The sequence below is a fragment of the Gymnoscopelus microlampas genome (genome assembly GCF_963454915.1).
Source record: "Gymnoscopelus microlampas genome assembly, chromosome: 14".
NCBI lineage: Eukaryota > Metazoa > Chordata > Actinopteri > Myctophiformes > Myctophidae > Gymnoscopelus > Gymnoscopelus microlampas.
In genome coordinates, this window is record NC_139951.1 from 25,882,721 (window position 1) to 25,900,045 (window position 17,325).

Below are 17,325 nucleotides of genomic sequence, written 5' to 3' on the forward strand. Positions count from 1 at the left end.
ACAAGTAAACAATAGTACTATAACTCGTCTATCAAAAATTGGCAACAAGAACAGAACGAGTTCTAGGGGGTGAGGTAGAGTGTGAAGAGATGAGTGTTCAGACCGGTAGAAAATTGGGATTGAGTCTGCAGTCCTAACTGAGAGTGGGAGGTCATTCCACAGCTTGGGAGCCAGGAGGGAGAATAATCCATCATGCTTAGAGCAATGGCCAGGGATTCTGTGAGATTCTCATGGCCCATGGGATCTGAAAATCTAAGGAGGACTCACTCATTTCTGTCATTGATGGTCAATACAGGTCTCCAGCTGGTCGTCTACCAGCACACCCATTTCCCATTTTTATTGAACCCTGGTAAGCACTCATTTAGGCATACATGGATGTGTTTTCTCGTCTCTCTTATTTTTGTCATATTCCCTCGGCTCCAATGTGGATCCACAAATAAATGTTTGTCAGATATAGTTATTTAAAATAACTATATGGTCTATCTATTTTATTCTACAGAAATAACATATTTCTGTTCATTGTTTGTAATGTCATTATCTGCCGGCAGATCATTGTGCACCTGTAGAGTAGGCTAACCACCTAGTGACTCAGCATGCCTGTCTCACTTTGCACTGAGGAAAATCCAATATGTATTGAAACGTTTGCACTCTATGCACCTTTGCACTGTCTGTAAAGCCCTGTAATGTATGAATTTGAAACATTTAAAATCCAGAATATCTGAACTCCTTTTATGTTATGTTCTCAGCCCTCACTCCCTTGCATGTGATACAAACCTACACAACAGTGCCACTTGGCAGCAAACTATGAAACTACAGTTGAGGTGGTGCAGAAGAAAGCATTGATGAATTTCAAAGAGGAGTGAATTATGCACTTTATTCATTTTAGGTTTAGTGAAGTTTCTGAAGTTCATAAACCTCGATGTATGAACGATATCAGTTCCACATCAACTCCTGGTTCACATCACATCATCAGCAGAAACAAACCGTGTACATAGAAAGGTCTGCGTTTAAGTTCATGTTTCAAAGAAAGGCCAAATAAGTTAAACTTGTGCATTATTAACCATATTCTATGATGGCATATAAGAAATATGTGGGTATTTCTTCTTGTGTTTTCTGTTTTGGCTTGTGTACTGTAGCTAATGATGAGTTCTAATAAAGAAAATACATTCAAATATAAAAAGGAAAGGTGAAAAAATACATACAGATTTCATGTTTGTTTTATGGCCTGAAAGTGTTATGTTGTAAATAACTGTCATGTAACCATCCATTCACATACATGAATACTACTACTACTATTAATAACAAAAACAACAATAATAAACAAAGTCAAATAGGGCTGCTGTTAATTCACATCAATTGCAATCTTAACAATTTAATGACAGTGCTTATTGCTCTCTGGAAAAAAAATTATATTCAATTTATATTTTTACATTGATGTTACTTAAAATGGAAAAGCTTTTACACAGACAAAAAAAAGGAGAAATGTTAGCCTATCTGCAGGCTTTGTAGCAAGTGCAACACGAATCATCTGAGATAGTCCTATCTATCTCTTTAGTTTCATTGGACTCTTCCTGTCAATAAATCCCCAAATACGGCTCTCTCAGGCCATTCGTTATACTAATGCACACAGATGAACATCGACCATGCAAGCAGATAGCTGGACCGTTTAAATTGGGGGTCAGTTTACCACTAGAGAGATCCTGAGTGGTGCCATCATAAAAGGCTGATTGTTATTGGAGACGAGCTTGATCAATATCAATGAGTTTGCCTTGGCTCTCTGGCTGGGAAAAACAGACCATTACTGTTATAAACGTCCTCGACTTTAGAGACCTGGTCCCAGACCTTTCCTTTCATCAATCTACTGATACAAAAATAATGATGACTTTCAATGTTTAGGGGATATAATTATTTTCTCTAGAATGTTTCTGAAAATGAAATTTGAAAATAGCTATTTGCAGTGATGGAAGAAGTACTCACATTTATTATTTAAGCAAAAGTATCAAAAACCATAATGTAAAAACACTTAAGTTACAAGTAAAAGTTCAATATTCAAAATTGACTTGAGTAAAAGTACAAATGTATAGGCATCAATATGTACTAAAAGTACCAAAAGTAAAAGCACTCATTATGCAAAAATGTCCCATTTAAAGTTCAATTCAAAATGTTTAGAAATCTTTTGAAAATAGCATATCTACAAGCTCACACCATGTGGCAATGCGATGAGGTTGTATATATCGGCTAGTTTCAAATTGCCAAAGTATATTTAGGGCAGTAGAGGTTAATGTATGTTTTGTAATAATAATACAAAATCTGCAAAGTAACTTGTAACCAAAATATTAAAATAATTGTAATGGAGTAAAAGTACAATATTTTCTTCTAAGGTGTAGTGGATTGGAAGTAAAAGTATTGAAAATTGGAAATACTCCAGTAAAGTAAAAAGTACCTCACAATATACTTAAGTAGAGTACTTAAATGTAAAATGTACTTAGTTACTTTGCACCACTGGTTTTTGAGAAAAACCCTAACAGGACTTCATTACCCATAAGGCATCATGATTTATCATTTGTGAAAAAAACTATGGTCCAAAGCAGCTCCAAAGCAAAGGGTCCAAAGTACACCATGTTTCGTCATGTTAAGTGTTCTCTACGTGCTCATCAAGTCAAACCTAGTAAGAATTGTACATCCGGTTAATGGATTTCAAAATAAGATTGACATTGACTGATACGATACACTACAGGAGGACTTATCAGGAATATGTTGTAAACAATAATGATGTGACCTTTGACCTAACCAAAAACAACAACAAATATAAGTAAATGTCTGTTATATTTGGAAAATATGAATTTTAACATACAGAGCAGGCCTTTTTGGCATCTCAGCAGCATCTGTAAACAACTGAGCCTAGGTGGAAATTGCCTGGACAGTATTAAAGCAAAAATCAATTAATGAAACAATATAATGGCTACAGAGAGAGAGAGAGAGAGAGAGAGAGAGAGAGAGAGAGAGAGAGAGAGAGAGAGAGAGAGAGAGAGAGAGAGAGAGAGAGAGCGAGAGCGAGAGAGAGAGAGAGAGAGAGAGCGAGAGCGAGAGAGAGAGAGGGCCCCAAGCAGCTGATTGGTTGGTTTGGGCCAAATGTTGGTGCTCTTGAAAGCAAGTGACACATAGTTGAAATGTACTGATTTCCAATAGAACACAGAATGCGAAATATTAGCTGGTTTGTCAAGATAATTATGTCTTTGTACATTTTTACAAAATTCCTTATAATGAGTCTAAACTAGTGCCACAAGTTTCTTACTAGTTTGAGCCAAATTGTGGAGCTGTTATCACAGCAATGGGCACATCTTTGAACTCAAACGCACTAATTTCCAGTAATAATAACGAATATTTAATATATGCTTAATATAATGTTATGATCTATATAATGAGCCTATGTGGTGCGTGCCTCAAGCTGTTTATTGTGGCTGGTTTGGCCAAAATTGTTGCGTGAGCTAAGGTTTCAAATTGAGGAGCTTTTGGTGCAATTGTGCTTATTTCATACAGCACATATATGTTTATATATATATATTTATGTTTATAGGTCTCCAACCTGCACTCCCGCTGCTAACGACACGTTGATGACTGTGTCTGTGTCTTTGAGTATCAACTAAATCTATCTATATTTCTCATGTATTATTACTACTACTAGACCTACAACTACTACTACTTCTGCTGCTGCTGCTGATAACCTACTACTACTAATACTGCTGCTACTACTACTACTACTATTAACATTAACATGAATATTCATATTCATATTCATATTCATATTCATATTCATATTCATATTCATATTCATATTCATATTCAACAGTTGGCACAGCTGGTAGGCTACAACGTGTTGCTATTTTGTGGAAGGCTTCATGGAGCAAATAGTGTTCCATTCCATCCAGGACCATCATCACATATAACAGATAGGGCAATTTTAAATCTCAAATCTGCAGTTTTAGCATGGCCATTGGACACCAATTCAGGAATCTCAAACTCTTTCAACATTGGAAAATATATCTCTTATTTTGAATTCCAACACCCGGAAGTCATATGCTTACGTATGTATGTTTAGGTTGACGGAACTCTGACAGAAGCAGGACAGCTTCTTCATTGTGGTAGCAACAACAAAACAAGCTGTATATTTATTAACGCAACGGTCAAGTGTGTCGTCTTCTGTCGGAATTCGACTCAGTTTACTTGTATTTGATCGTGTATTTGTTCTGTCAACGGGAGATTGTCGGTGTCCTGCCTGCTTGCAGGAGGTAAAACAGTGAACTGACTTGTGCAACTGAACTTACACTTTCATTTGACCTCACCGTGTGTCGAATTCTACACTTTGTATACATTGCTTTTGCTCAAAGTTAGTTTATCTTTTAGAAACGTCAAAATGGCAGAGCCACAACAAGTTGGAGAGTTATTGCCAGAGGATGTTGACACAGACGACTGCATGACTTCATACACCCACATCTACAGTCCAGATCTATTAAAGTAAGTATTTAGTGCAACACTGTAATATGTGAGATCTCTCTGTTGTACCGTTGGTGTTGCACACACAATTGGCTATGGCATGGCATCATAATGTAATAAGAATTAGGGAAATGTGGAAAGGTGTAACTTATGAATTCATGATAATTTATGTATGCCATGTAAGTTTTGAAGTTGTTTTTTTTAGGGATCAAGTTGCTTTTATAACTGGTGGAGGATCTGGAATTGGTCTGCGTATAGCTGAAGTATTCATGAGGTAAGACATATTTCTTGCCTCCATGGGGCAATAGTAGTACTGCATCAAACTATTATTGATATTATCCTCCTCAGCACCCTGCTTGTAGACTGTATTTCCATGAGTGAAAACTACTAATTGTGAGGTACTGCATATAGAAACAGTGACAATTGATTGAACATTTTGTAGTTTCCAACCAAATTTGAGTCACTGATGACATGATCTAAGATGTATGTCATTAGATTAAAATGTCTCAATTGTGCATTTTGTACTGTAAAAGGCCCATTCATAGTCTTCCATGTGGCACCTGACTTTGCCCCCGATCTTTGCTATCTGAGAGTCAGGCTGTCGTCTCTTAGCTTATAGTTTGAAGTTATGTAAGATAAAACATACCCCATTTGTCAGAAATATTATCTCACGCTTAAGTGGATGGAGACTTTTTAGGAGATTCACCCCTGCACAACATAATCCGGAGAGTTGTAATGTAACTCTAGAAGTGTAAAGACGTTCCCTGTATTTTATTGTGTTTATTTTATCCTTGCAACATGACTATTTGTCCTTAACCTTTTACCGCTTGATAATACTCGACCTTTATCACCTTGAGGTCATCATAAATATTCATAATGGTCACCTGACCTTTATCCTCCTCATATATTGTGTGTGTGTGTGTGTGTGTGTGTGTGTGTGTGTGTGTGTGTGTGTGTGTGTGTGTGTGTGTGTGTGTGTGTGTGTGTGTGTGTGTGTGTGTGTGTGTGTGCACTATACTGTAGCTAGGCGATTTTCACGAAATTACTGCCTGTCTGTCACCCTACTTATCCAATCTGCTTAAGTACTACATTCCCTTTTCAGCCACTTTAATTATACCTTTTCACATGATATATATTTATTTTGATAGTATTTACCTCTTGCCTTGAGCCTAATTTATACTTGTACCGCTCAACAAAAATAACTATTTTATTTTGTATTTATACTAACTAAGTATAAATTAGGCTTAACGCATTCTAACAGATTTATTGTATGTCTTTCAGGCATGGCTGTGACACAGTGATAGCCAGCAGGAACATGGACAAGCTCAAAGAGGTCACTCTTACATCATTTCAGGAATCTATAGGCAAAAGGTTTTATGAAGCTTGATAGTCTGTCTTACTCATTGTGACCGTGTCCATCCCTTTAGGCAGCCAACAAGTTGTCTGCTGTGTCAGGACGCCGTTGTCTACCTTTGTGTATTGACGTGAGGCAGCCAGAGACGATTGCTGCCGCCATGGAGGAGACGCTGAAAGAGTTTGGTCGCATAGACATCCTCATTAACAGTATGCAAATGTGACTGTCTTTCTGTTTGTGGTAGTCTGATAATTGGGTGGGACTCTCAAGCCTAAACTTAAATTACAAGCACCCACCCACACACACACACACACACAGTGACACTTGTGACTAGCATGTTCCTCAATTTACAACACCCCTATAATAAAGACGTAATGCTAAGGTTTCCTATATGGCAATTATGTGCAAATGTGTTTGGATCAAGGCCGACTTTTGAAGGTTTTAGTTGAATCATTAACTTTATAATCATTTTCAAGCTGCATCTATCTTTATCTCCTATCTTTACATGTGCAGGTTCTCTCTCCAGACTGTTACATCATTACAATATTATTACACTCAATAGATAATATTATAGAAACTCTTTGCTTAAGTGCAATATGACATACAGATGATTGTTCTGCTATAATGATATACAGTATTACATGTTTTGGGGGGTTGAACTTGGAAATTATTATGATTATGTAAATTCTTTGAAAGATGCTGCTGGGAATTTCCTCTGCCCCGCAACCTCCCTGTCCTTCAATGCCTTCAAGACCGTCATGGAGATAGACACCATGGGCACGTTCAATTCCAGCAAGATGGTTTATGAGAAGTGGTTCAAGGTACTGTACTTTTCATGTCAGTCTGAATGCATTACGTTGTTTCGATTTTTTATAAGCATCTGTGTGGAGATTCTCCTTTTCTCTGAGAACAAGCGGGTTCCTCTCCTGTGCAACACTGGTCTAGAATTACAACTATTGATGCTTAACTGTTGTTTTTGTTTTCTCAAATTCAATAGTGCAGACATAGTTTGTTTTTTTCTGATAGATTGTGATTGTCCCATGATGGTTTTGTGCAGGACCATGGAGGCAACATTGTGAACATCTCAGCAACACTTGGCTACAGGGGACAGGGCCTCCAGGTGCATGCTGGCTCTGCAAAGGCTGCAAATGGTAAGAAATAACCATTTTATGATTTAAAGTTATAACTAGAAATACCATCGCTGTTGTATGCCTCCGCAACCAGTTGCCATTTAAATCTGTCTGTCCAGACTCAAATTAAACATGTATTTTGAATGAAGACTGAATTAATTGAATTAGCCTGTTTTGTTTGGTCACAGTGACCTTTACCACCTACTTTGAATCAGTGCATCCTTGAGTGCAAGTGGACATTTTGCCAAATATCATGAAATTCCCTCAAGTTGTTCCTGAGATATTGCGTTCATGAGATTGGGACAGATGTAAGTCACAGTGACCTTGCCGTTTGAGCACTTACTTCAATAAGTTCATCCTTGAGTCCAAGTGGACATTTCTGCTCATGAAATTCCCTCACGGCGTTTGTGATATGGTATGATAAGGTTGGGATGGACAGACGACAACCCGAAAACATAATGCCTCTGGCTAGAGCTATCTGCCTGTGGAGGCATAAGAATGAGATTGAGAATCCTTCAAAATAACTCGGTTGCCCATTTTCTGTGTACAGATGCCATGACCAAGCACCTGGCTGTGGAATGGGGTCCTAGTGGGGTCAGGGTCAACACAATAGCCCCTGGTCCTATCTCCGGCACAGAAGGCTTCCGAAGACTGGGTGAGGATTTACTTGACACTATAATATATCAGTGGAATAAGCCATTTTACTGTCATTCATTTTACTAATGTTTTAACATATAAAGACTAGAGGTGCCAACTACAGTTTATGTAACTGCAAGTTTCTGTAACTTTAAGACAGTCAAATATTGTTTCTTGGTTGTAGCCTACCCTTAAATATAGAAATATACATATTATGCTTTTGTTCAGAATGGCTGTTATTATTAGTTAAGTTGCTAGTTCATAGATAGACCAACTAATTAACTTAAAAGTTTAAACTTTTGCTGAACCATGTTTAAATCCCTCATAGGTGGCCCTAGGGGTGAAGCTGCTGGTGCATTCCGGTCCATTCCGCTGCAGCGGGCAGGCAACAAGACCGAGATGGCCCATGGTGTTCTGTTCCTGGCTAGCCGGGCCTCGTCCTATGTGACCGGTGCCATCCTGGTGGCGGATGGAGGGGCGTGGCTGACTTCTCACAATGACGTGTCCGTGCTGTTGGGTATACTCTCCTCTAAATCCGCTAAACTCTGAACCAGGCCCCTTCTCTCCTCCTCCTGAACACAGGTGTGTAGGTGGAGGCGGAGCTTAACGTCTGTATTCGGTTCTTAAGTCTGACGTCATTTTGTAGTCCGACGTCACGTCCGGGTCCAAAAGGCACCAGCGCCGTCCACTCTTCATTGTAAACAAACATGTTGGAACCATTGAGGGTTAATAAGGGTCTTAATGCTAATATCATAGACAGTAAAATATATATTATATATATATATATTTATATTTGTATGTATTTATTATTATCATTAACATTATAATATTTTTTATTTATTTATATATATATATATATATATATATATATATATATATATATATATATATATATATATATATATATGTATATAAGAAAACGATTTCCTCTTCTTTTTGTCGTTGCCAGGAAAGCGGTAGAATGACACTTTAGTCGTTATTTTAGTCTCAGATCTGTTAAAACAGCGAGGGACACAGCACTGCGCATATTGGGAAAATACACACTTGGACCCGGAAGTTATTCTAGCGGGGCGCAACGTCACGTCTTAACAACCGAATAGAAAGACGATGGGAAGGATGGGAGAGTGGAGTTTGGAATTTTCACAGTGCGAGTGTTCTGGTGAATAACATTAGTGTACTATAGATTATTCTGAAAGCAATGAGACTATTGTTGTCAATTAAAGTTACAGTGTTGGCTCGCCCTTCCTTGCAGTCATCTTTCTTAAAGTCAGCCTTAGCTGAGGGAGTTTGCACTAACCTGTAGTTACTGTATTTGATGTGATTACAATGTGAAATTTGCTCATCCACTTGTCTTTCTTTTTTTCTTTTAGGTTTTTGGTCACCTGAAAAAAGACCCAAGTAAACAGAGAAGTTGATATTGCAAATCAGAAACCATCTGTAAATCTAATGTTCTGTTGATGGTCTTCTCAACCTAATACTCCCTGTAAGGTTAAGTGGTTAGAGAACGTGAAAACTACAGTATCATCTACAATCGTAGGAAATATTTTGCATTGTGTGTTAATTAGAATGTTGGTGATGGACCAAATATTAATGAAGCCATGAATAAGTCAACTCTCGCTGTACTGTCCAAGTTAAGAATCAATTCATTCTTAGAATATAACTTACTCTTCAGTGATCTAGCTTGTAATTATGCACATTATTTGTAATTTTTATATAAAATGTTCACAATCTCCATGAATAAATATTTTATAATTACAGTGAATCATGATTGTAGTTTATTGCATTATCACAGATAATTTGATCCACCTGTGAGTGATAGTCATCGTATTCTCAAACACCTAGATCAGATTGTTGCAAGTGCTAAAGTAATAATTACATAAACCCTGTTGAGTGTGTGCACAGCACTGGGATAAATGCTTTGACAGACGACAGCTGGGCGGTGCTGCTGATCAAGCAAAAAACAACACATGTACAATAAGTCATTGCATATACAGGTTTTTTTCTTTCTCCTTTTGCAAATATTTGATCACAGACATCTTGTGAGAAACAACAGGTGATTTTAATCAAATAGCAGGTTATCATTAAATGACAACCAGGGCATAACACGTCAAAATTGTAAACAGCATGAAGGTACAGTAAAGCATTTAGGCTAAAAGGATAACACAAAAAAAGGTGCTGGGGACTTCTTTCCATTGTGGTCCTATGTATTCAATTCATAACGGCATAGAATATTAACATACATGTCATCAACAAATACACCCATAAATAGGTCTTGCAAGCTAGACCTCTCTTAATAGTTATTTTGGAAATGTTTTGGTCCATTCAAGTGATTGTTGTCTTAAAAGAATAAGTGCAGTACTGGTTAATAATGGTTGCTTGTCAGAAGGAGCTGCCCACGGCTGCTACTCACATTATATTCCACACGGGGGAGCCATACTATAGCACTTCACAAAATGCATTCGTTTGTTGAGAAGAAGCCTATTTAAAGACTTCAAGATCATACCAAATGCTCTATTTGTGTACAGGAATACTGGTACAACCCTGACCAAGTGACCAGGTGAACCATTAACACCGTATTTGGGTCATAACAAGTAACTGTTACTGTGTGCGAAAGGGACTGTCATTCTACATCCATGATGTTCTTTGCTTAGGATTGTGATGCACATTACACATTAACAAAACAAGCTGTGTATATGTTCTTATTTATATAGGCTTCTTTACACCATCGCAAGATTTCCATTGCTTTATTTGTTTATTATTTTTGTATTATTTATTTGCTTTCCATCTGCAACTTTGGAAAAAAACGAAATTATGTTTCTCCTCCTTAAAGACAGCATATATTCATAAAATAATAAAATAAATAGTATTAGTGCAGAAAAATACTCTATCAATCTAATCTGCACTATTTATTTTATTATTTTATGAAATCCTGCTGTCTTTAACAAGGAGAAGCAGGGGTGTCGATTGGCAGATCAACAAGCTAAAAGCGTGTACACGCGATATTAAAAAGCTTGCAGATCTGCTATTTTTGGCACGCGACACCGTCGTACCAACGGAGTACACACCGGCTTACATTATTATTAACCCCAGTGATACTGCGGTGTGTGGTGTGCGCATGCGTGAAACGTCAGCTGTGTGTCTGCGGCTGGAGGAGGAGGAGGAGGAGGAGGATGATGGGGACATCACTGTACTGCTGCTGATGCTGAGGAGAGAGGAGAGCGTTCCTTACTAACCCCACACTGCCATGGAGCTTTCTGCCTCGACTTAGATCGATACGATCAATGGCACCGATGTCGTCGAGTCACATCTCGTGTGTCGGGACGAGGAGAACGTGAAGGATTCGGCGGAAAGAAGACAAGGACGGTGTTTTTTTTTGTTAACCCTCCAGTCCGGGGCCTGATCTTGTCTTAACGGACACAGGTGGATGGTTCTTGTGGATCAGTTCCTTTCGAAGCGGTTCAACGGGGAGATCAAAACACAGCGGCATCTAAAATGCGGATCTAACCGTCGGACCGTGTTTTACACACCCAGACAGACAGACAGACAGACAGACGGCCTTCATGGCACTTTGACGAGCTTTATATCGCAACGCTGTGTTTTGTTATTTGAGATGAGGTGGAATGTTTGGCGAGCTAACTGGCTAACAAGCTAATTTCGCTAGCCGGGGCTAGCAGCTGTAATTCCCGATGACAGACACGGGAGGAAAACTATCTAACGGGATGCTCGAAGAAAGAAATGAATGATTACACATGTCTAGTTTAGAGAGGCTTGTCGCGTGTTAGGATAACTTCAATGAATCGCTTTGCAATGCAAAGGTTTTCAATCCTGACTCTTGACTCTCTACCAGCAGCGAGCTCCACCGTGGCCGCGCTGTTCTGTAAGGGATAGATGATGATGATCAGCTAATTATTATTAGTGCGGATCGACATTATACTCGTATACATGTTTTGGTTCTCACCTGGTCGGCTTATTTGGGTGAGATTACTTTCGGTGTTATTGTAGCAGTGCTGTTTTGAAAGGTTGCTTAGGTTTCAGGGGCACGTGAAGCATGTTGACATCAGCTGTTTGGCAGCAGGAGAAGTTGGCAGCAGCCAGGAGTGGACTGGCCATGACACAGTGGAACATAGAGAGTTAGAAACAGATTTATACGTAAGTGAAATATCCATGTAGATTTTACAATAGTGGATTTTAATGTGCAATAATGTTATTCCCTTTATCCGGGTACTTACTTTTTTTCTTCCAAAATTAGACAATGGTATTGGGAGTCTCACACGCATATTGTTCAAAGACTGATCTATATGAAGATGAGCCATGCCATCAGACATCATGACAATAGTTAGACTGAAAAAGTGGATCTTGACTTTGAGATAAAACGTTTCCAGTGTTTTTCTGTGAAAAAATCCATACAAATGGAACAGACGGTACTGTCTGGCCCTGTGGGTCATACAGAGTGGGAATCAGAACCCCCGTCGCCCCTCAGGTTTGTCAGTCTGGATACAGACAAAGGAGGCTTGTTGCCCCAAAACACAACTGGTCAGACAGGACTGGATTTCAAAACTGCTGATCAGGGCAAAGCACCTCCAACCATTGGAGATGTTTTCCAGGAAAACAACAAGTTCAATTTAGACAGCCTCTTTAGGACACCCATGTCTCATGGAGAACATATATTGCAACTGAAGGGAGATCAACCCAGTGACTCTAAAGGGGATTTCCTGAGTATCCATCAAGAGCAACTGCCTTTAACAGAAAAACCCACCTGGCTGTTTTCTCCCAGTCCTACGGATTTACTCTGGGAAAATTCTGCCTGTGAGGAACTGAATCCGATACAAGATGCTCCTGTCAATGACACATATGCTGCAAGTAGCCAGGGGGAGCTAATAACCCTTAGCGAACCATCTTCTCCCGTGAAGGATTCAGATAGGACTTCTGACACCAATAACACAGAGGCTGCCTCGTTGTTGGTAGATCTCCTCTCACCCTGTGAACACTCCCCCGCCTCTCTCACCCCAGAGCGTTCAGGTGAGCTCAACCCACAGGGTGTCAGCGAGGAGCTGTTCCTTTTATCGCTGGGGGAGAAGGACATGGGCCTCCCTCCCTCCCTGGGTGGGGAGGCTGTGTCACCTGAAACTGGGGACAAAGGTTTATTCCTCGAACCGGTGACTGATCTGCCTATAACTGGTAACATGACCCCACTCGGGTTGCCTCCAAGTTGCCTCCCACATGTCACTGTCCCTGCAAACTGCATTAGTACACTGTCAGAAGTTCAAGAAGGATCCATGCCTTTGTTGGATGTTACAGATGTTCCTGATTGTCACAGCAACCTCAGCTTCTTCCCTGCTAGTCCCACCTCTCTGAACTGCACAGATGCATCACCAGACACTCCTGCAGAAAAGTTAGAAGAGGAAAGCACATTGACAACTTTCACTGGAAATCTGTCTTCAGAGAACCTAGTCGAGGGTGTCTTGTCCCCTCTCTGTTCCTTGCTAAACTCAAACTCTTCAACGGAGCACTCTGCCTCGACACCTAGGGTATCCTCAGATAGCGATGCTCCTGTGCTGGGTGAATTGCCTAGTGACTGTTGCCCTGCAGAGAATGGGGAGGATTTGATGGCAGGCAGCAGCATTTTATCTGAACCCAACCATGAGGAAATGGCTTTGGATCAGTGCCTGAACACAGGTGAGTTCCACAATGAGGAAAAATGGGATGTAACACCACCCGAGGGTATACCAGACGATGCTGTTCCTGATTTGCAAACTGAGCAGAGTGACGGGGAGGTGTTGATGCACTTGAACCTGTTTGGACATTCAGATTGTGACGAAACGGATACGTTTGATTTCCCAGCTCAGGAGTTGTGTGAGTCTTCTCCTGAGCCAGGATGGACTACTGAGGACACAGTGGATGCAGTTTCCCTCTCTAAAATGGTGTCAGACCCCATGCACATGGTTTCTACCACGAATCAGAGCGACAGAGATGTATCACCGCTAAAAGCTGTGTTTGATGCTTTGGACCAAGACGGAGATGGCTTTGTTCGCATTGAGGAGTTTATGGAGTTCGCTGCAGCCTATGGGGCAGATCAGGTGAGAATTCCCTTCAATTCTTGTGTTTGTGTGCACGTGCAAGCACGCAAGTTTATTTCTTGTCACCCAGACAGTTATTAGATTATGCATGCTAAGTGATGGTATTGCATAGCCGACCAAGTGAGTTCCATTTACCTAAATGATTTATCATTGATTCTCCATTGTAACTCAGAGTCGTCTGAAATTCATCCCTCTGATGTCACCATTTAAGTGTATCAGCATTCTAAGTATGCTGTCATTTTTAATGTTTTGAAATGGAGGTACCAGAAGGTGATAAAATAAAGAAAAGAGCCTTGTCAAAGTTGGTAATTTTAACTGAAGCTACTTAATCTCCCGTTATGGAGAAGAGTATTATATTAAAATATCAAGTGCTGTTCAGGATGTACAGGTATGTAACCTACAACTTGGTCTCTGATAGAATAGGGTCCACTTACCTGTTTAAATGTTTATCTTCTGTTGAATAAGTGGTGTGAGGAGGGAGGGTTTATGTTACCCTGACAGATAATAAAGCAGAGGAAACCTGATCAGTGCCAGGGCTCTCGTATACACTTATAATTCAAAGCCTGTTCTGTCTAAGTATGAGAATACACAAGGCTCAGCTCTTTATATTAGGTTTAGGCCTAATCAGTGGAAACTCTTACCAAAAACATTCTTCCCTTACGCTCACTGTGAAGCAGCTCTCAGCTGGGGTTTATAGGGTTTGGCTAATACTGACATTATAACCATGCTTGGATTAGTGCCTAATCTATATTTGGTTCTGTTGAAGAATTAGGATTCAGGGCAGCATCCAGATAAATCTGTGAAAAAAACATATTGCCAGTCATTAGTTAAGTCAGGCCTGTTACTCTTCCATATGTCAAATGACACGCAGTCATTTACCATTTGCATATTTTGTGGGTGAGGGGATAATCGCTTGTGAATTGGCTAATGCGCCCCCCCCCCCCCCCACACACACACACACACACACACACCCCTGTGACCCCTGTCACTCTATGCTGCAGGCTTTCTTCATATTCTTTTCACAGTGTGAAGATTATCAGTTCAAGAGAAAAACAAATGTATTCTTAAAATAAATGATGGTTGGATTTGCATTCATCCTATTCCAGAAAATTAGAGTCTTCCTCGTTAAATAGTAGGCTTTATTTGTGTACATGGCCATCGACTCCATTGTGATCCTTGTATTAGTTCAGAGTAGAGTGCTGTGTTACGTGGTGTCTTATTGTCTTCCTGTAAAGAAGAGCTAAATCAGAACAGATTATTGTTGCCTGCCACACTCACACAGGGACATTTTAAATGATGTAATGTTCTTGTCCTGTCTGACTTCCTGGTCAATGTGTTTGTTTATTCATCAACAAACTAGTAGACTGCCAGTAGTTAAAAAAAGCAAATCCACCATTTGCAAATATCAGTAAAGGGCTCTGTGTAAATGTTGATGTCACCTGACTCTCTCACTCACACACACACACACACACACACACACGCACACGCACACGCAATTGAGTGTAAAAATTGCAAGGTCTGGAATGCATTGAAAGTGTTTTTTTAATACTACTTTCAACTAAGAATGGGCAAAAAATATTTTACTAAAGATAATCACAGGAATGACTCAAAAATACTAATTACCTGTCTTCAAATTCTGTTTTGGAGTAAAACGGTCTCAAAGCTTTTGATATGATGAATCTAATTATATAAGATGTAAAATGCCTGTTGCTTTGTGTTTTACATGCTTCCAAATTTCATCTCATGACAATTTATCGATCTTCTTTATGCTACAGGTTTAGCAGCCCATTTCATTATGTCTGGTGTTCAAGGTCAAGACAACACTTAAAAGCATGTGTGAGTGCTGTTGACAATCTTGGCTTGTTATCTTTAATTGATTCATTTGATTTGGGTATTATGATAAAACAAGTCATGTATTGCCTACCTACGCTATAGCACACACCAGTTATAACAATAATATTGAATGGGTTGTTTTGCAGGGATTATATAGTGCATAGTACATATTAGATACAGTAAGCAATATGCAGCTGAGATTCCTGATCAAATCTGGCAGATTGGTCATTTGAATATCCAAGATGGTTCCCATTTTTCCGGATGGCCATCAAATTGGTAATTGGCCTCACAAAGTTGCTTTTCCCCCCATAGAAATGTGTGTAGTGAAGTTCGTGCCCACCACAGAGACATGGTGATTTTCATCTTGGATTGTCAAATGGCCAATCAGGAAGATTTGGTCAATAAACCCGGGAGAACAACCAAGCTTGTGTCGTATTTGGATTTTCTTTCTGCTATCCACTCCACCACCTAGATTAGTAGACTCTTGTTTGCTGACTGTCTAGTCATTAAAGTCATGCATTTTAATTCCCTCATTCCCTGTTCAAAGTACCCCTGTGTCAGGTCTATCCTGTGCCCTGCCATAGGTACCTCTGGCTCCCCACAGATAGGGCATTTGAAAGGATTAAGAGTAGAATGTGTTTTCCCTGAGTCAGAGGATCCGTACTGTCTGACCATGACCCCACTTTGCAATGATGGAGAAGGGCTTTGCTCATTTGCGGCACAGAGCCATATAATTTCTATGTCTTGTTTTGGTGGGAAGTACATTATGACTCTAGGAATTTCTCTCAGTTCAGAGGTGTAGGATGCTCTATTGTCTTTCCATGGCATTTGGTTTCTGTGGAATGTACTTGCTGTAGGATGTGTAGTATTCTGGTCCTGACAGTTATAGTATCTTGGTATCTCTTCCTAGAAAGAAAGATTTGTTTTGTGTGGAGCTCTAACAAGATTGTGCAGATAGATTACGTTGTGTATGACTCAAGATATTGGATGTCTGGGCTCCAAAACGAGTGAATCTTTGCTCTCACAGGCACTGGCTCTCAGATTTCTGTCCTTCCGTGACTGAGAGAGAGACGGAGGCTTAAGCTAGTTTTTTTTCTTCATTAACAAAAATCAAGCAAGCAGCAGACAGACTTATCTTCAGAATTTGAAGAATGTTATGTAATGACATTGGGGTGCACTTGGTGTTCATTACCCTGAGAACCTCGGGAAGGATCACTCTAATCTTACAAGGTCTCCACCCAATTTTGAATTCCCTTGTTTGGGACTTTGTCAAATTAAAGGTATTGAAAACGCAAATTGACATCTTTACAATGAGTCGGTGTGTAATTCATATTTCAGTGATTTTACTATGTATCACACTTTGGTTTGATTTACCGGCACTCCTTAGAACAATCTGGAACTAGAAAAGTGCGCTCCTCCGAGCATAGATCTCCGCTAGGCCATGTTGCCTACCCAGGGCTGCGTCAGTCGTGGGGTGCAGCCGTCAGGACACAAGGAACCTGTGGGGGGAAGTTTGTACAACAGACGGTGCAACTTTTAGCTTTTGTGGTGGTGGCCCCTATGGGCAGACTCAAAAGCACTTATGGAGGTGCGCGCTATCGAGGCCCATGCAAGTCCAATTTGAGGATTATTAAATGTTGCGTTAATGAAATATTTTGTAAGAAATAAGCCCCACCCACAATTCTGTGAACGTAATTGCAGGCAAACGGTATGGAGTATCAAAACTCTGTTTGGTTATTGTCACATGTCGCATTAGGACATTGTGCCTAAAATGTGGTGAAAAACAATGTTTCTGCAACAA

The 17,325-nt window shown here is 39.8% G+C and overlaps 2 protein-coding genes across 4 annotated transcripts in view; both read left to right on the forward strand.

The window, feature by feature from the left end:
• Nucleotides 1-4,121: 4,121 nt before the first annotated feature.
• Nucleotides 4,122-9,376, forward strand: decr2 (2,4-dienoyl CoA reductase 2, peroxisomal). Of its 2 annotated transcripts, none has more exons than XM_084077895.1 (10): nt 4,122-4,289; nt 4,405-4,515; nt 4,700-4,768; nt 5,776-5,827; nt 5,922-6,057; nt 6,545-6,669; nt 6,906-6,999; nt 7,529-7,633; nt 7,943-8,196; nt 8,985-9,376. In XM_084077895.1, the coding sequence occupies exons 2-9, from the start codon at nt 4,415-4,417 to the stop codon at nt 8,161-8,163; spliced, it is 903 nt and encodes a 300-aa protein (XP_083934021.1). In that variant the 5' UTR covers nt 4,122-4,289; nt 4,405-4,414; the 3' UTR covers nt 8,164-8,196; nt 8,985-9,376. The 2 variants fall into 2 exon arrangements, with proteins under 2 accessions (XP_083934021.1, XP_083934022.1); XM_084077896.1 differs by having other exon boundaries at nt 7,943-8,131.
• A 2,564-nt stretch (nt 9,377-11,940) lies between these two features.
• The window catches only part of rab11fip3 (RAB11 family interacting protein 3 (class II)), a 41,211-nt gene continuing 35,826 nt past the window's right edge, over nt 11,941-17,325 (forward strand). For both annotated transcript variants that reach the window (XM_084079210.1, XM_084079211.1), the window contains exon 1: nt 11,941-13,691. In XM_084079210.1, coding sequence (XP_083935336.1) covers nt 12,024-13,691 — 1,668 coding nt within the window. In that variant the 5' untranslated portion in view covers nt 11,941-12,023. The remainder of the gene's footprint in view (nt 13,692-17,325) is intronic.

Coding starts and splice junctions, on each gene's coding strand:
- decr2 (XM_084077895.1), top strand. CDS start 4,415: ATGGCAGAGCCACAACAAGTTGGAGAGTTATTGCCAGAGGATGTTGAC. Junction 4,769..5,775: donor ATAGCTGAAGTATTCATGAG/GTAAGACATATT, acceptor TATGTCTTTCAG/GCATGGCTGTGACACAGTGA. Junction 6,670..6,905: donor TTTATGAGAAGTGGTTCAAG/GTACTGTACTTT, acceptor GGTTTTGTGCAG/GACCATGGAGGCAACATTGT.